The 17,699-nt window shown below is 40.0% G+C and overlaps 3 protein-coding genes across 13 annotated transcripts; 1 reads left to right on the top strand and 2 right to left on the bottom strand.

Moving 5' to 3' along the window:
- Positions 1 to 1,506: 1,506 nt before the first annotated feature.
- ca8h9orf64 (chromosome A8 C9orf64 homolog) lies at positions 1,507 to 5,386 on the bottom strand. 3 transcript variants are annotated; one of them, XM_042762821.1, is made up of 6 exons: positions 5,257 to 5,362; positions 4,966 to 5,007; positions 3,773 to 4,115; positions 3,422 to 3,678; positions 2,120 to 2,315; positions 1,507 to 1,798 (listed from the first exon to the last, which is right to left on the bottom strand). In XM_042762821.1, the coding sequence occupies exons 3-6, from the start codon at positions 4,107 to 4,109 to the stop codon at positions 1,569 to 1,571; spliced, it is 1,020 nt and encodes a 339-aa protein (XP_042618755.1). In that variant the 5' UTR covers positions 4,110 to 4,115; positions 4,966 to 5,007; positions 5,257 to 5,362; the 3' UTR covers positions 1,507 to 1,568. The 3 variants fall into 3 exon arrangements, with proteins under 3 accessions (XP_042618755.1, XP_018951775.1, XP_042618756.1); XM_019096230.2 differs by lacking the exon at positions 4,966 to 5,007 and having other exon boundaries at positions 5,257 to 5,386; XM_042762822.1 differs by lacking the exon at positions 5,257 to 5,362 and having other exon boundaries at positions 4,966 to 5,084.
- An 889-nt stretch (positions 5,387 to 6,275) lies between these two features.
- On the bottom strand, positions 6,276 to 13,207 carry LOC109081231 (heterogeneous nuclear ribonucleoprotein K-like). 7 transcript variants are annotated; one of them, XM_042762819.1, is made up of 17 exons: positions 12,961 to 13,117; positions 12,158 to 12,265; positions 11,911 to 12,008; positions 11,786 to 11,842; positions 11,130 to 11,173; positions 10,285 to 10,357; positions 9,979 to 10,038; positions 9,655 to 9,768; positions 9,446 to 9,574; positions 9,050 to 9,366; positions 8,796 to 8,849; positions 8,649 to 8,691; positions 8,040 to 8,052; positions 7,727 to 7,762; positions 7,582 to 7,643; positions 7,335 to 7,504; positions 6,276 to 7,148 (listed from the first exon to the last, which is right to left on the bottom strand). In XM_042762819.1, the coding sequence occupies exons 2-17, from the start codon at positions 12,213 to 12,215 to the stop codon at positions 7,118 to 7,120; spliced, it is 1,359 nt and encodes a 452-aa protein (XP_042618753.1). In that variant the 5' UTR covers positions 12,216 to 12,265; positions 12,961 to 13,117; the 3' UTR covers positions 6,276 to 7,117. The 7 variants fall into 7 exon arrangements, with proteins under 7 accessions (XP_042618753.1, XP_042618752.1, XP_042618751.1 ...); XM_042762818.1 differs by having other exon boundaries at positions 7,335 to 7,643; positions 13,061 to 13,207; XM_042762817.1 differs by having other exon boundaries at positions 7,335 to 7,643; positions 12,961 to 13,118.
- LOC122145959 (recQ-mediated genome instability protein 1-like) lies at positions 12,739 to 16,901 on the top strand. 3 transcript variants are annotated; one of them, XM_042762815.1, is made up of 2 exons: positions 12,739 to 12,757; positions 14,954 to 16,901. In XM_042762815.1, the coding sequence occupies exon 2, from the start codon at positions 14,985 to 14,987 to the stop codon at positions 16,707 to 16,709; it is 1,725 nt and encodes a 574-aa protein (XP_042618749.1). In that variant the 5' UTR covers positions 12,739 to 12,757; positions 14,954 to 14,984; the 3' UTR covers positions 16,710 to 16,901. The 3 variants fall into 3 exon arrangements, with proteins under 3 accessions (XP_042618749.1, XP_042618750.1, XP_042618748.1); XM_042762816.1 differs by lacking the exon at positions 12,739 to 12,757 and adding an exon at positions 13,291 to 13,309; XM_042762814.1 differs by lacking the exon at positions 12,739 to 12,757 and adding an exon at positions 13,316 to 13,487 and having other exon boundaries at positions 14,953 to 16,899.
- Positions 16,902 to 17,699: the final 798 nt, after the last annotated feature.

The following is a 17,699-nucleotide window of genomic DNA, read 5'->3' as shown; positions in this document are numbered from 1 at the left end:
CCCATTATGAGTGCATACAGGTGCATCTCAATAAATTAGAATGTCAGGGAAAAGTTCATTTATTTCAGTAATTCAACTCAAATTGTGAAACTTGTGTATTAAATAAATTTAATGCACACAGACTGAAGTAGTTTAAGTCTTTTGGTTCTTTTAATTGTGATGATTTTGGCTCACATTTAACAAAAACCCACCAATTCACAACAAATTAGATTCTCAACAAATTACAATATGGTGACATGCCAATCAGCTAATCAAATCAAATCAAATCAAAACACCTGCAAAGGTTCCTGAGCCTCTCAGTTTGGTTCACTAGGCTACACAATCATGGGGAACACTGCTGATCTGACCAGAAGACGATCATTGACATCATTCACAAGGAGGGTAAGCCACAAACATTCATTGCCAAAGAAGCTGGCTGTTCACAGAGTGCTGTATCCAAACATGTTAACCGAAGGTTGAGTGGAAGGAAAAAGTGTGGAAGAAAAAGATGCACAACCAACCGAGAGAACTGCAGACTTCTGAGGATTGTCAAGCAAAATTTGATTCAATAATTTGAGTGAACTTCACAAGGAATGGACTGAGGCTGGGGTCAAGGCATCAAGAGCCACCACACACAGACGTGTCAAGGAATTTGGCTACAGTTGTCGTTTTCCTCTTGTTAAGCCACTCCTGAACCACAGACAACATCAGAGGAATCTTACCTGGGCTAAGGAGAAGAAGAACTGGACTGTTGCCCAGTGGTCCAAAGTCCTCTTTTCAGATGAGAGCAAGTTTTGTATTTCATTTGGAAACCAAGGTCCTAGAGTCTGGAGGAAGGGTGGAGGAGCTCATAGCCCAAGTTGCTTGAAGTCCAGTGTTAAGTTTCCACAGTCTGTGATGATTTGGGGCGCAATGTCATCTGCTGGTGTTGGTCCATTGTGTTTTTTGAAAACCAAAGTCACTGCACCCGTTTACCATGAAAATTTCGAGCACTTTATGCTCCATACTGCTGACCAGCTTTTTGAAGATGCTGATTTCATTTTCCAGCAGGATTTGGCACCTGCCCACACTGCCGAAAGCAGAAAAAGTTGGTTAAATGACCATGGTGTTGGTGTCCCTGACTGGCCAGCAAACTCACCAGACCTGGACCCCAGAGAGAATCTATGAGGTACTGTCAAGAGGAAAATGAGAAACAAGAGACCAAAAAATGCTGAAATAAATGAACTTTTCCACGACATTCTAATTTATTGAGATGCACCTGTAAATGTGCAAATGATACTTTCCGAAACAAAGCACAATAATTTTTGTGATGCAAGAATGGGGTTGTGAGAGGAAACAACCATTCATCAGCCTCTTCTGGTCAATGAAATAATCATCTAATGGCCAAAGAGCAATGTTTCATTTACTAGTTTGAGAAAAGTAATCTGATTACGCAACTTGTGTAACTCTGCGTTAACCCCAACACTGTTCATAAAGACCATGTTCACCTCATTTTAACAGAAGAATTTATACCAGATGTACATCACCTCATTTTCATAACTTTATTTGACGGTATAAACAGCGTGATACAAAAAAGAACTTTGTTCTTGTCAATAGTAGATGCAGCGTGTGTGATGTATCGGGATGTGTGCCATTTCGCTGTGGTGTTTTTTAGCATATGGCCACAGGTAAAAGTCAATTAGGGCAGAGTTGATGTGGCAGCTCTTCCCGTCTCTCTCCTCCACAAGCTTCCACAGATGCTGCCGGATCCTCTCCACACACCAGATGGAGCAGCCCCTGATCTCCAGCTCTCTCCTCTCACCTGAGCTCAACAGTTCACCTGCCAAAGAGCTAACAATCACTACAACAATACTGAAGAGATTACCTGTCTGTCATTACACCTGTCAAGAAATCCATATTCCACCCAACAATTGAATAAAAAGTATAAAAATATAATATTAAATGTATACATATTATATTCCTACATTAGAATATTAAAGCATATTTTGTTTAAAAAACATAAACGTATTTTAATGGTGGTATTTTTATGCCTATTTAGCACATTTTCTAATTTTTTATTACTGTCACGCAAAAAAACAAAACAAAAAAAGATCTAAATTGTAGTGTTTTACATCAGTTTTATCAAAAAGGTGCAACAAACCCTTTTTCAATGTCTCCATAAGGGCATCAGAGTAGCGTAAAGCGCCAAGATGCACGAGGCCTTGTGGCACCCTGTAGTCTGCGAACATGGTCAGGTAGTCCAGGTTAGGGATGTGTCCCTCCCCTCGTGCCTCCATGATGCCCCAGAAGTCTGCCACAAGGATCTGAGCTCTCTTATAAAACGAGATCCTCTTACCCTACAACATCAACAAAATCAGGAGGTGAGAGCCCTTCCGAAAAATAAACGTTTATGAATCCCTGCATTAAATGTAAAAAAGAAATAACTTGACTTTGACTAGTGACTGCTCTTTGTGTGAACGTATATAAACGGTAGGATATTTTAGAAAAGATGAAATTTATTTCTGTTGTGTGAATATGTTATCATGTAATCAATAAAAAAGTAACTGTAGTCAGATTATGAGTTTTTTAAAACGTAATATAATATTATTGTGTTTTAGTATAAAAGTGTTTAATTTTTGGAATCTGGACTGGAATTGAGAACCGTTTTATTGTTGCAATTCAGTACATTTAAAATATAAGTCCTCTAGATATTTAAATATTATGAATTTAAATATGTATTCTATCTGTAATTACAAATCTGTAACGATGTTGCAATTCAGTACATTTAAAATATAAGTCCTCTAGATATTTAAATAACACACTTAAGTTAAAATTATAATCAAGTACTTGACGTGCTTTAGTGTGTTAGTCAGCACATCAAAACAAGTGCACTTCTTTCAAGCACAACAAACAAAAGTTCTTTCAAACATAATTTAAAACATGATAATATTTTAATTTGACAATATAACAAACTGCCTTTTTGAAAGTCTACTCGAGTGTTAAGAAACCACCATGAAAGTGTCTCTCTATAAGTACACTTAAGTGGCCTTTTATTTCATATTATTTTTGCACATTCATTACAATCAAGCACACTTATTTTTCACAAGGACTCAAAAGTGCATCTGAGAGCTTAGCTAGTTTTAATCTAAACCCATCCTTTAAAGACAGGGCAGGCGATTTCAAAGCGACTAGCAATAGCAAGCTAACTCAGAAAGTCCACACTTCCTGCAAATCACTCTCCAAAGCCCCGCCTCCTCCAAAACACATGACCAGAGGCTAACCGGTGATACGATGAGAGACGGTGTTAGTGGAGGATTGAATGCAGCACTGTCAGATTATGTCTCATTCACCGGCGAGAAAACATTACAGTACAAACCGCATAATATTACAATAATAAATGTTTTTGATCCAAATCACCCTGCCTTTAAAAGGCTAAACTGAAATCATAAGTGAATATTTTCACCTCGTACGTGGCTTCGTCTCTGTATGACGGTATGTTCTCCACAATGTACTTCACCATCTTCTCTGCATCATTCTCACAGTGACTCATGAATTTCCGGAAGGATCCCCCGTGCTCCGCGAGCACCCGTCCGGCCTCCGTGAGGGCCTGGTGACGCTCTCGCAGCATCGGCATGGGAGTACCGCTGTCTGAGCGCAGGACTTTCGCCAGCTCGGCCTCACTGATCTGAGAGAAGTAGGTAGGGTTTGTAATGGGCACTCCTAAATAAAGACATCACACACATATCATACCCTTAAACATTCACAGTCCATATAAATGAAAAGCAGAATGATTCAGAGAGATACATTTGGTCACCTTCGTCCATAGCTCTGGTCACAGCAGCACAGAGAGACATGTACCCTCGGTAGGTGTTTCCTCTACACAGCACCTCACACTGCTCCTCCTCCCTCTCCGGCCAGAAGGAGAAGTTCATGGTGTCTGTCACAAACACCCAGTTGATGGCTTCGTCCGAGTCTGGCGAAGGGGCCAGAGGATTCATCATCTTCCAGCCGCTGGCTGTGAACTCCTCGCTGTCCCGGAGCTCGTAGATCATCTGCGCCACACGCTTAACCCCATCTTCATCCACGAACACATCTCGACTGCGCTCGGCCACAAACTGACCGGACTCTCGGGGGGACAGTGGCTTCTCCATCAGTTTCTGAACGAGTAGAAATGTGGTTGAGAATTAAATGCTTCCAAACTGCTTGCATAGTGCACAGTACTGCATACTATTAAAACAAACGGCGTGAAAGGTCACATGACCTCATTATGCACATTTTAATTGCATTGCATCGTGGGATACAGTACACAGGCTGCATCTGAATATGCACACATCCCTACTATATAGTGGGTGAAAAACACTAGGCATACTACACCAAGTATGTGAAAAGACTAGTATGTCCGAATTCAGTATTCATTGACTTAATACTTCTGGCGAGATTCTGAAGTGCATTCTAGAGAATTATAATTAATCTCAGACAGATGTGAAAAAGATCTGGACGATATGTCACCCTATAATCAAAATATGAAAAAAAATATGATATTTTGCATACAGAAAATTAAGCCTGTTTTAGGGCCATGGAGACTCTGTGGTTACATTATTTCCACATTCCACCAAAGCCTGTTTGCTATAACACAAAAACTCTTATATGGACAAATGCACAAACACATATAATGATTAAACACTTTTGTGAAGCAGGCCTAATACTGCTGGTATATGTTTTTAATTATTAATGAATGAGTTTGTCCAGACAAGATGAGTTTCATTATATAGTGCATTTTGTGGTAGCATAAAAGGTGCATACTGCAGTATACTACAAAAATTGATTAATAATAGGCCTATACTACTCCATCTTTGTGTGTGTGTGTGTTTATTAAGTCATTTTCAATCAAATGATGCATTAAAAATGTTAATGATATTTTACTAATTTTATGACAATTTTCTAACAGTTGTAATGGTGTTTCTCTCGAAACTTGCATTGTCACGTGACTCGTTAAACTGTACTTACTGAAAAGTCTTTGTCCAAAAATCGCCACGCAACTGAAAGTCTCTGTAAATGTAATCAAGCAATCTAACTTTAATTTTCAGAGCCGCTGTAATGCTCGTTCGTAGTCAATGCTCTGTGTGTGTGTATTACATATATATATATGTGTGTGTGTGTGAGAGAGAGAGAGAGAGAGAGAGAGAGAGAGAGAGTCTGCTCAAAGTACACTGAGTTGCACATCAACTGCAGATATTACAGGCTTTTCTCCTTGTACGTAAAACACATATTACATAACGATGATGTGAAAATACATACGCGCTTTGTCCTTTAATATCCGTGTTGCGCGAGCGACTTTCTTCCGCTTGATTTATTGCTAATAAACTCGCATCTGTAGCGCGTCGAGCGGATTGTGTGTCTGGCCCTTCTGACTTCAAGGTGACTACAGATGCGCAGAAAATGCGCAAACATACGCTTTACAGAAAAGTTGCAAAGCGTTAAAGCAAATCAAATTTAAAGATCATAAAATAATAATAATAATAATAATAATAATAATAATATTCCGTTTGCATTATATTTTGTAAACGAGTATATACCGTGGACCATACGCCAGACATTATTGATTTGGACATTTAATTGATAATGTATCATGCAAATTTGTAACGAAATAAAACAGCAAGTGATACAAGAAGTAGGGCTTATGTTGTTCAAAATTATATTAAGTCTCAAGACAGTTTCTGGCTGTCAGGGGGACTTTAAGCATATTAAAAATACCAGATAAACATGTAAATAAATAAATAGACACGTAAAAAGTAGATTTTCTCCATATTGGGTCAAAAACTATCAGACAAAACGATAAAGCTGATAAAGTTCTCTTTATCATAAACAAGGTGTAAAGCCATCAAGATTACTGTCGACCAAAGTGCAAAACCGTCTGAGGCTGATGCCAAAGTGCACTGAATGGCCATTCTAGAGAATTATAATTAATCTCAGAATAGATGTGAAAATACTGCATCTGGACGTATTATTTACATGTGTCCCTATAATCAAAACTGATGAAAAAAAATGATGATATTTTGCATACAGAAAATAATTAAGCAATGCACAAACACATATAATGGTTAAAAAAAAATGTTAAAAAACCATTCCACCAAAGCCTGTGGTTTGCTACAACGCAAAAACTCTTATTTGGACAAATGCACAAACACATATAATGATTAAACACATTTGTGAAGCAGGCCTAATACTGCTGGTAATTATTAATGAATGAGTTTGTCAAGACAAGATGAGTTTCATTATGCAGTACTGACATTATTTAATAATCAAACCACACTGGAAAAAATGGTAATTCTTTTATTTCAGACAAATGACAAACTCTACAAATGTGCCTTGCTGGAGAACATTAGAGACAATTTGAGTAAAAAAATAAAGATAAGAAAAAATAAAACCAAGAATAGGAGCGTGAGAATTATCGTCCTGCTCTGGCACAAATATAGTCTAAAACTTCAAATCCACTTCTGTTTTCTTCTCTTCTTTATTAAAAAAAAAAACATTGATAGTGGGCCTTCTTTTAGGATGGGAGACCTACAAAAAAATTCTAGAGGTAGAGCAAATTTTTAAACACTAGATTTTAAAAACCCAGCAACAGACAGGAGGAAAAAAACACATACAAAAAAGTACTGCAAGCCTTCAGTACCTGGTGAAAATAGTATCTGTATTTCTGAGGATAAAACATTACACACACAGAACACAGAGTGTGAAGGATATATTCAGAAGTCCACAGTAATCACTGGATATTTACATTTCGTTTTAGAACACTCAAAAAAAAACAAGAGAAGTGTAAAAATGAAAAAATGATAATTGTTGTGTGACTGTGTACATTCTGGATCAAGCGTTTTTAATAGAGGAAAAGCTTCATAACTCTCAAAACATTCACTCCAAAAGGGAAAAGAACAACAATGTCCCGCTGAACGGCAGTCACCTGCTCATCCAAGATTTCTGTGAAGTGACAGTTGGCCCATATAAAATGAATATTTATAAAAACAAAGCAAAAGAAAGAATCCACAATCAAGGACAATCAGAGGGCTCGGGCTCGTACGATTCTAGGATTCACTCCTATGAAGGTGACAGACAGGGTCAGTCCCGCAGCTGGATGGACATCCTGAGAAACGTGGGCTGGTCAGTTCTGGCGTCCCAAGAGGTGTAGAGCGCTGGAGAACAGAAGGTGTGGGAGAGACGATCAACACAAACTACAGAGACACAAAGACGGTTCGCTTATGACTGGCTACAATACTCAATGCTGCAAAACTCACTGGAAACCGGATCAGGCTAGAATCGTTACGTTTTGTAATTTCAGCATCGACTTAACTGCCGAAGTCAGTGAATGTGTCACACACCTGTTCTGTAACAGGTACTGAGCGTTCTGGATCTGGTCTTGGGTCCCGGTGATGGTGATGATGCGGTCCTCTGAACCCTGCAGGGGCTCGTCGATTTTGATCGAGGCTCCGGACTCATGCCGAATCTGCTTGATCCTCTGACCGCCTTTACCGATGATGGATCCCGCCAGCTGAGAATCACAGCAGAGGGACGTAAACACGTGTGTGTCAGGTGTAAAGCGTAGCAATCCAGGAGCGATTTACTCACATCTTTAGGAATGGTCACTTGTGTGGTGATCACAGGACCTTCGGTGTAACTACTCCTTCCACCTGAGACACCATGACATAACGGGAGATTTACAACTGAGGGGTTTTCAAGTTGGCCAGTTTTAACAACAAGATGGCATACTTACCAGACTGATAAGAGGAATCCCAAGATGGACTGCTGTCTGATTAGAGAAAAGTAAAATGAAATGGTGATGAAGACAAATTGTGTTAACTGGGTCCCTCTTTTGATCACCTTTTTAATGTCAACAAGTGTCTCCATTTAGTTGAATTCATTATCATCATGCAAAATAATCTGTACTTCATTTGCATTGACAAACACAAACTTTCTTTTAAACTAAAAATGTAAGATGAATCCACCCCTTAACAGCATTGAATGAATAAATAAATAAATGAAAATTGAATGCAGAAAAGTAAATATGCATTTAAAGACAAACTTACCATATCCATCGTTCTGTGAGAGAGAAGAGAACAGAAAAGTGAGAATCAACAACCTCAAACACAAATGAAAACAATGTGTCCATCCCTTTATTTCCATGGCAACCATCTACTCAATCATCATCAGTTACCCGGGAACACTTAAACTGCTGCAGCATTGGATGCTATTAAGGAAAAATTTTTTCTTAAAGTTGCGACAGTCTTTCACATTGTGACATATACTAAACTAAAATTATGGAAGCTTGTTTCCGTCACTGAATCTTACAATTCTGACATTTTTTCTTGCAATTGCAAGTTTATATCTCACAATTTGAGTAAAAAAAAAAGTGTTTATATCTTGCAATTGAGCTTATCTCACAAAAAGTCAAAATTATGAAATATAAACTCAATATTGATTGAATGATGATTTGATTTTGATTAAATATTATAAGGGCATGTCTTTTTCTTTAAATGAAGTAAACAGTAATTTATAATAAACACTCCAATATTCCAAAAAATAAGGATTGCCAATTTTGACGTCATGGTGACTTAATGTAACGTGACCCGTGGTTTTTAAAAGATCTAGTTTTGTGAGTCACGACTTGAAACTGAACAAAGAGACTGAATACTGACCATGCTGCCTCCATAACGATCATTGCGCCCTCGTCTTTCCCCGCTGGAGAAAAAAGTAATACGACAATAAGCCAATATCACATCCTACAAAAACACGATACAAACCCAACATGACTGATAACCAGAGAAAACTTATAAAGAACTTACTGCCGCCGTTCTTCCATGTGGCCACGCTGGGAGCTGTAGGAGTACTGATCATCACTGTACAGGTAAAGAGACATACAGCATCCATAAACGGTCATCTAACAATAACTTCAGTTTAATAATCAGTTTTTTGACTTTGGCAACTAGCATCGACTCGTCTAGCCGGCAAATCAGAGGGGAATAAATTGAGCAAAATTTGTGTGGTCTATTCCAGCATTCATATTTAAATGTAGCAGAGGTATCTCTAAGTGTCTCACCCTCTCCTGTGGTGTGGGGGTCCCATGGGCATGCTTCGGTGAGGGCGACTCCCTCCTCTTCCCCCTCTCTGGGCTGGAGGGGGGCCCCTGCGTGGGCTCATGTCATCGTAGTCTCTCCTGTTTTGCATGTGGTGACCGCCACGACCCCCGCTGGGGGGCATTCGATCGAAGCCTCCACCGCTGCCACGCCCCCTCGAGGAGAAGCCTCCCATTGGCCGACGGCCCCGATCTTCATGCATCATACTGAAGCCACCATAGTCATACGTCTCATCGTAAAAGTTAGGGTCGTACTGCTGAGCTCGACCTTTAATGGGAGCCTGGAGAGACAGAGAGAGTTCATGAGAAACATGTCTAATGACACCTGGACACACAGCGCTGTCAAACTCTCAATCTGACCTCCACAATGAGCTCCAGCATGGTCTTAATGCACTGCACCACCCGCTCCGCTTTCCCCCCCACGAGCACCACGCGGTCAGTGGACTGAGGACAGCACTCCTGAAAGAGCTTGATGGTGGTCTGGGTGCTCTGGAAGAGAGGAAAAAAAGATTTGGATCAGCACAGGAAAGTCATAATTTATATAGTTTAAATTCTCATCAATGTCTTACTTCACGGAGTTCCTTAATCTTAGCGCCCTTCACGCCAATGATGCTCCCAGCTAGACTCTGATGGATGAGCATCCTCAGCTCGCAGTCAAAGTCCACACCGTTATGATGCTGATACTGTCCAACCAATCAGAGAGGAGAATCAAATGTGTCACTCAAATGCACACACACACACAAATATACATACACTGGTTGTGTTTTTTCTTTTTTACTTTTTCTTTTTTTATGTATACACTGGTCATATTTAAAAAAAAAAACTTAAACAAAAATTGGGTCTAAAATTTATCATTTTATATATAAGGAGTGTAAGGGTCCATGTATTCATACTGAAAATTTTCGGTAGGGGTCTTTTGGAAGCATTGTTTTAACCACTGCACATGTAGAACTCTGTGTGGAATATATTTTGAAAAAAAAAAAAAAAAAAATTGGGAAGAATATATTATAATTACATTTTTAAAAAAACATTTTTGTAAACATTTTATACTTAAGGTTTATATTTTTTTTTAATAAAATTAATCATTTTTAAAAGTCATACTTCAATAGTGAACAAACAATTTAATTTTTTTTTTTTTTTTTTGATGACTCATATTTGAATTTTGGAAAAAAAAAAAAATAAAAAAAAAAACACCTCACCTCTTCCAGAGTAGGTATGACCTTCAGCAATATCTCAGCTACCGTGGGAATATCTGCACTTATGCTGAGGATTCTGTCAATGTAACGAATCGCATTCAGCGAGAGGAGAGAAGAGAACCGATATTAGACATACAAACAGTACCATCAGTGCTTTTGTTAGTGCATTTATCAGTGAGGCGAGGGAACAACAGACCCCGAAGAGAGTCATGGAGTCATGCACTCCTTTGTCAAAGGGGAGTGGAGAACACAGGAAAACAAAGAAAAACAAACTGAAGCTCCTTCCCGTTGCTGAAATGTCAAGATACAGGGAAGGTCAGATTTGCAGAGTGGCAGAGGGAGGTTAAAACTGATAGAAGGGTGACAAAGTGCAGAGAGAGACAGAGACAATGAACAAGAATGAAGCAGGAGCTCCAGATCCAGCAGAGAAGAGCAGAGACAGATGAACACACCGGGAGTGGAGTAAAGTTCAAAGGTCAAACAATACAACGGACAAAAGGGAGAAATGGAATTTACACTGCCCCTTCACCCTCAATAAATTCAGCCTTGTATTAGCAAGAAACCTTACAAATGAGAACTGTGGAGGAAGAACATTTCCCAAAGGTACAAAAAAGCTACTTCAGAGAATGTTTCTGTCGTAGGAGAGGGGAAAGGGTGGGAAAGGGCCTCCTTACATGACAGAAAAGGCATTTGAACATAGCAAGACAGCATTTTAAAATTAATATTGATTCTCATGTTTCATGGCAGTAAGGGAGTAGTTTGTACATGAAGGATGTTAAAACAGTTCTGATATTGGCAGTAACAGAGCTGATATGACTTGGAGGTTGGAGTATCTGAGTGGCACGTACCGCTCGGGCCCACTGCTGTCTGGGACAGACACAGTGGCATTGTACTGCAGGGGGCGGGGCCAAGCCCCCCGAGCAATCAAGCACACGGATGTCAATCAAGTAAGCCGCCCAATAGGAAGGGCGCGATTTTGGGTGTGGCCAACCAGGGAGTCAGGAGGTCAGGCGGCAACGCAGGTGGGCGGTACGAGTCGATCCGGAATATGGGAATTGGCCAAAAATGAACAGAAAAATACAAAACAAAAAAACAGGGAAAAGGGGAGAGGGAGTGGAAGAGGAATACATTTTTTAATTGGAAACACTTTTAGTGTGACTTTCAATTCTCATAGTGTTGGAGGAGAATGGAGAACAGGAGAGGAACAGATTATGAGAATATATACAAGACCAAACAGGCCAAATACTACTTGAGTCATATACTCTTCAATTTACTAAAGAGTACAGTAACATGTGGGGTGTTTATGCTACAAAGCACACAAACTGCCTTGGTTCCACAAAATCTATTTTTTTCCCTTGGACTGAGATGATGAGTTTAAAGTGTTCTGCTGGTTTTAATACAAACATTAAAATACAACCCAGTTCTAGACATGTGAGCTCCACCTACCACAGATTGTGTGCATGGAAAGAGTGAGCATGTGCAAACTAAACACAAGAGTACTCACGTCTGTGCGCAGGGCTTTAATATTCTTCCCACCCTTTCCGATCACCGCTCCGGCGTTCTGGAGAGAAGAGCCAGTCAGCACTGAGGCACAGCTATTCGGAAGCGACGGGAAAATCAGCCACTTACTTTGCTCTGTAGCAGGATTCTGAGCTCCACCATGTCGTCAGAATTTCGGGATCGCTTATGAGGCTTGTCCTCCTCCGTCTCCTCAGCAGAGCGCTTGCCTGAAACGACATTCAAACTCATTCGCAATTTTGCCGTGAAACAGAAGTAGTGACAGATCTTTCTTTCGTAGTTTGTTACATTACAAGGTGCTTTAAACATATGCATGGATGAAAGCAGGAAACCAGACAGAGACATCACTGGACCTCACCATTGCTCTCTTTGCTGCTGAAAGTCTCCTCTTCCTGTGGGTCATTTTCTAGCTCCATTATCTATCTAGAACTAGCCGAGATGTACAGTCCTCTCTCCAAATGGATATCTAAGGGAATAACAAACAGTGCATGAATGAATGCATTACATAACCTGATAGGATGCTAGTTCCAAGCTTTTGTGTGTAATCATTTTAGTGATGAACAGTGCTCTTTCTCTACAGAGCATGACTGGAGCAAAACACTTTATAATGAGTTATAAAACAAAACAAGAACTGAAACTGCATGTTCTGGTAGTTGTACTGAAATGCAAGTACACTCAAAAGTACTGGAAAACAAGCTACACTTGGGTTGTGTCTCAAACGCTATTGCGCTGCCTTCCTAGACAGCACTGTGTGCAGCACAAGCGCATGTGGGTGTTCAAACTATTCGCCAAATGATTCCTATCGTTGTTGTGGAGATAGGAAGCTCGCTGTGTCTGATTACAGTCAAAAGAATTCGTTAGTCGCCATCTTTCTGTAACGTTACTGGGTCTGCTGCCTGGCTGGCTAATTAACAACGGACACTTTCAGAGAGCTAACGAGCTAGCTATCTACCATAAAGTATGTTTGTTTGTTTTTTCACCAACGATACTTTAATTATTATTAAAATAATAATTAAATAAATACAAAAATAAAAGCCACAGGAGGGATAGCAACTGTGGAGATCACAGAAGATGATTAGTGTTGCTAGCTTCCTCAAGCTAATAGAGCTGAAGCTACCTATCGAGCAAAGAAAACATTGCGACCGTGTGCGCGAACTGTACCTCAATAATTTAGATTTTGAACCTGTTTCACACCGGAACACACTGGTTAACTGCGTAGAAACAATAATAAGATGATTTTTGTGTCAGGAAATGTATCTACCGAACTGTTCCCGTCGTCCTCCCACTTCGCAACAACAATGACGCACAAAATCTTTCCAGCCCCGCTGGAACGCGGACCAATGAAAGCGCCTCCCTCACCGAAAGAAACGCGCTCTGATTGGTCCAAACCGCAGCAGAGCCGAGACGCCAGAAGTGTCACGGACAATCATTGGTCAAAAGAAACGTCAATCTTTTAAGAACACTTTTTATGATTAGCCAGCACGAGTATTTGATGTGTCGCAGAGCGCAGGTTTTTCTTTTGTTTTTTTTTGTTTTTGACATGTGGCGACTGTGATGTTTATTTGCAAGTTACTCAATGAAGTATTAATATCAGTAAATTAGTGTAGGTTATGACTCCAGTACACTCATTAGGGCGAAGTGTCGTTCTCAGTGTAGGCACCGTGCAGCTGCACGCGCAGTGATTCACTTTAAATGAGGGGCGGTTAGGCCGAAGTGGGCTAAGGGGGCTGCCACGAATGTTTTTCTTACAGCCCAATGAAAGTTAAAGTATTTTATTAGAATTAAATAAATAAATAAATAAATATCACTCTCACGTCTACAGTGTCTGCAATTTTACGCGTTGTCATTCACACCCGACAAAAACCGCCCACTACAAGTCTAGTGCTTCTGGCAGACTTGTGTGTAATATAATACATTTCTAAACAATAATTCAACGCTAAATAATCTAATCAAAAAAAATTCATAAATAACAGACTTGGGTGTACTGAAAGACATTACGAAGTAATTAGTTACTGTAATTTAATTACTTTTCCAATGTAAAAGTAAAGTAAGGCATTGCTCTTACTTTTTCTGTATGTAATTAGTGACTTCCGATACAATTGCATTAAACACTATTAAAAATATTATATAAAGCAGTAGTGTACTTAACATCAGAATTTAACATCTAATATTAAAATGCATGTTTTTAATGTTAAGTTATTCCTTTAAATACTTTGGTCAATTTATGCAATTTTATGTAATTAATTTGAAAGAATTAAAATAGTAGTTGCATGTCTGTGCTTGTATTGTTCAGCTGGTCGAGGTTGATATGGGATTTACACATCAGTAATAAGTATTCCAATACATTTTAGAGAAAGTAACTAGTACCGTAATTGCACTGTTGAAGATGTAATTAGTAGTAGCTAGTAATTAATTACTTTTTTAGAGTATTTTACCCAGCACTGGTAAATAGTATAGTGTAGTGTGTAATACATACATTGTAGCAAGTTGCAGTTTGTATAGTTTGCCTTTTATTTGGAAATTATATAAAACCAATTTAATGATCACTATTATCTACATATTGCAACAAAATTTATGTGTGTGTGTGTGTGTGCACTGCAGTTCAAAAGTTTGGGATCAGTAAGATTTTTCATGTGTTTTAAATAAGTCTCATGCTTATCATGGCTGCATTTATTTGATCAGAAATACAGAAAAAAACACCAATATCGTAAATGTTATTGCAATTTAAAATAATGTTTTTCTATTTTAGTATATTTTAAAATGTAATTTATTTCTCTGATGCAAAGCTGAATTTTCAGCATCATTATCATATATTAAATGATCTTTCAGAAATCAGTCTAATATACTGATTTATTATCAATATTGGGGAAATTTTTGCTGTCTGCTATTGCAATATTGATAATAAATCAGTATACTAGAATGATTTCTGAAAGATCATGTGACACTGAAGACAGGAGTAATGATGCTGAAAATTCAGCTTTGCATCAGAGAAATAAATTCTATTTTAAAGTATATTAAAATAGAAAACCATTATTTTAAATGGTAATAATATTTTACAAGATTACTGTTTTTTAGTAAAGTATTTTTAGTTTAAAAAGTCTTTACTTAATTCTTAAATCTTTAATACACATTTGCCTCTTTCTGTGTTTAATAGTTGAAGCTGTAGTGTTCGGGACAGTGAGAGGATGTCAGTGGGGGAAGTCCAGGTTACCCAGGCATGGCTGCGTTCTCAATGGCACATCCAGGTCCCTCACGCCTGGCTGGACGCTTGCGTGAACTGGATAAAGGAGGAAGCAGACAGCGAACCCGTGCCTCAGTCGCTGCTGAATCAGCGCGTCCTGGAGCAATGGCTGCTGACTGACCTGCGAGATCTGTCCCACCCGGTGCTCCCCGAAAGAATATCCGAGGCACAGAAAACAGAACTAACCAGCTGTTACAGTCTTCAGATGGACTCGCTGCTAGACGTCAGCCAGCCTGCCTACACGCAGCTGCAGCGTATTCGGGGCACAGACTGCTCCAATGATCAAGTCTCGGCGGTTACGCCAGAGACGCAGCGGCCGTGGGAGGCCAAGCCCACGCGTATGTTGATGTTGCAGCTCACGGATGGAGTGCAGAGTCTGGAGGGTATGGAATACCGGCCCATCCCGACCTTAAGCACCAACCTGCCCCCCGGGACGAAGCTACAGCTAGTCGGTCCTATCGTCGTCCGTCTCGGGGTGTTGCTCTTGAAAGCAGAGAATGTGAAGGTGTTGGGTGGAGAGGTGGAACAGCTCTTGGAGATTTACTCTCAGAGCAGAGTGCTTAGCGGGACACTCGGTTTGCCTGAGGAGAACCATCCAGAAGATGAGGAACTGGATGACCAGGAGCTCCTGGCCAGCGTAGAGGCTCCAGTAGATCATCAGGTAGCTGACAGCGGCTACCACAGCATGGCTTCAGTAGCCTCCTTCAGACCACCTCAATCGCAACCCCGTCCTCAAGCGACGCCCGTTTCCAGAGAAGACGACTGGGATATGGATGAAATTCCAGATGATGACTTCAGAAGCATTCCAGACGATTTTGATGGCGTTCCACAAAATGCGGTGGACGAGGACTTTGATGACATCCCGTTAGAGGAGCTGGACAGTGTGATGTCCCCGATAGATTCAGAAGTCATGCCAAGCAGGCGGGAACACTCTGAAATCAAGCACCCTGATGTGATCCAGCCCAACACAGAAGAACCAAGCCTTATAAGTTTTCACTCCAGCACTATGCTTAACAGCAGAAGCTTAAATGAAGTTCCTGATGCGTCTGTTGCAAACACAGTAGAGGAACCTGATGCAAACTTACCCAACCAACACAAAACTAGAGAACCAAGCCAAACTTTACACTCTAGGAATCTGCTTAGCCACGCCAAGCAAAGCAGAACCTTAAATGAAGTTCCTCACACATCTGTTACAAGATCCTCTTCAAACACAGCAGGATCTTCTGGTTGCGAACGAGATGCGCCTACACCACCGTACCTCTGCATGCTACAGGGTGGCCCCTGGCCGCCCGCCAGAGCTCAGGTTTTACGACTGCAGGCTTTCATCGTGACGCTAGTAGGAAGTTTGCGCTGTAGTAGTGGCGTGTGGAAACTCGGGGCCACCATATCAGACGGAACCGGGTACCTGGATGTGGATCTGTCCGACGCCATGCTCACCAAACTCATCGGCTACACGGCGGCAGAGGCTCGAGTGCTGCGGAAGGACCCGGCGAGACGTGGTGAGGTGGACAGAGGGATTCAGCACTGTCAAAGAGAGCTGGTGGATATGTGCTGTATGATGAGCGTGCAGGTGGATCAGACGCGCAGAGGAGTCGTGTTGTGTGTCAGTCCGCTCTCTGACAGAGAGAGCTCCGAGATCCAGAAAAGAGTGAAAGAGAGGAGGAACTGAGCTGTACTCCTTCTCTGGACTCTCTTTTAACCTAATCTGGCTGTGTTCATGCTGATTCAGTCGGTAGTTTCAATGAGGTTCTAGTCTGAAGAAAACAGCTTATAATGCACATCACTCATATCCGTTACAATTTCAGAACCCAACGTATTCTGTTTTTTTTTTTTTTTGTGAATCGTTTTGTTTTGTTAGATTTTTGTTGTGTATATATTTGAATGTCTTCAAAAATGATTTAATAAATTTAAAATAAATGTTGTTTTTCCTTTTAATTTTTAGATTTTACTGAAGAAAATATTGTGGGTGGTTGCTATGTGTTGTAATACTATAATAATAGTAATAATAATAATAGCCTCAGCTGCTGACATGGCATTGAAATGTCTGTTACCTACATGGAAGTCTTCCCCTTCTCATGCAAGTTATAACTGTCATCATCTGTGTGCACATTCACATTAGCATTTTCTTTTTGCATGGAAAATTTGATGCACATGGTCCACATTTCTTCAAAGATATTGAACAAAAGGCCTTTTTGAGCTTCGCATTTATTACTCCTTTTATTGAATAGATCATTATCTCTGCCCTGCTGAAAGAAAGAAAAAAAAAGTGAAAAACAGTTTAAGCTGTTGACTGGTCTTAGCTGGTCTTCCGTCCTAGTCATAGCAGGTTTAGGTCTTAGAGTGGTTTACACCAGCAGGGTGGTCATAAAAACAGTGTTGGGATTACTTATTTGTGAAGCTAGTGTTTCTGGGGTCATGCTAGAGTGCTGAGAAAATTAGGCTAAAGACCGAGATGGTCAGCAGTAACACTTACTATATGTTGACTGAAATGAAGATGGGGCAATTATTAAAAAATGACTGTGATTAAGTGCACAAAAATACTAAACTAATATATGCATGCCTTAAAAATACTCAGAGTACAAAATGGGTTTGCAAATAATTATTCTTAATTTAAGAAACAATAACAGCTGCGTTACAATGAAGTCCTGAAAAAAATAGC

Source organism: Cyprinus carpio, chromosome A8 (assembly GCF_018340385.1).
Source record: "Cyprinus carpio isolate SPL01 chromosome A8, ASM1834038v1, whole genome shotgun sequence".
NCBI classification, from domain to species: domain Eukaryota; kingdom Metazoa; phylum Chordata; class Actinopteri; order Cypriniformes; family Cyprinidae; genus Cyprinus; species Cyprinus carpio.
This window is presented reverse-complemented; position numbering and strand designations above follow the sequence as displayed.

Coding starts and splice junctions, on each gene's coding strand:
- ca8h9orf64 (XM_019096230.2), bottom strand. CDS start 4,109: ATGGAGAAGCCACTGTCCCCCCGAGAGTCCGGTCAGTTTGTGGCCGAG. Junction 2,316..3,421: donor GAGACGAAGCCACGTACGAG/GTGAAAATATTC, acceptor TTGATGTTGTAG/GGTAAGAGGATCTCGTTTTA. Junction 1,799..2,119: donor TATGGAGACATTGAAAAAGG/GTTTGTTGCACC, acceptor GCTCTTTGGCAG/GTGAACTGTTGAGCTCAGGT.
- LOC109081231 (XM_042762818.1), bottom strand. CDS start 12,215: ATGGAGCTAGAAAATGACCCACAGGAAGAGGAGACTTTCAGCAGCAAA. Junction 12,009..12,157: donor CAGCAGCAAAGAGAGCAATG/GTGAGGTCCAGT, acceptor ATGTCGTTTCAG/GCAAGCGCTCTGCTGAGGAG. Junction 11,843..11,910: donor GAATCCTGCTACAGAGCAAA/GTAAGTGGCTGA, acceptor TCTTCTCTCCAG/AACGCCGGAGCGGTGATCGG.
- LOC122145959 (XM_042762815.1), top strand. CDS start 14,985: ATGTCAGTGGGGGAAGTCCAGGTTACCCAGGCATGGCTGCGTTCTCAA.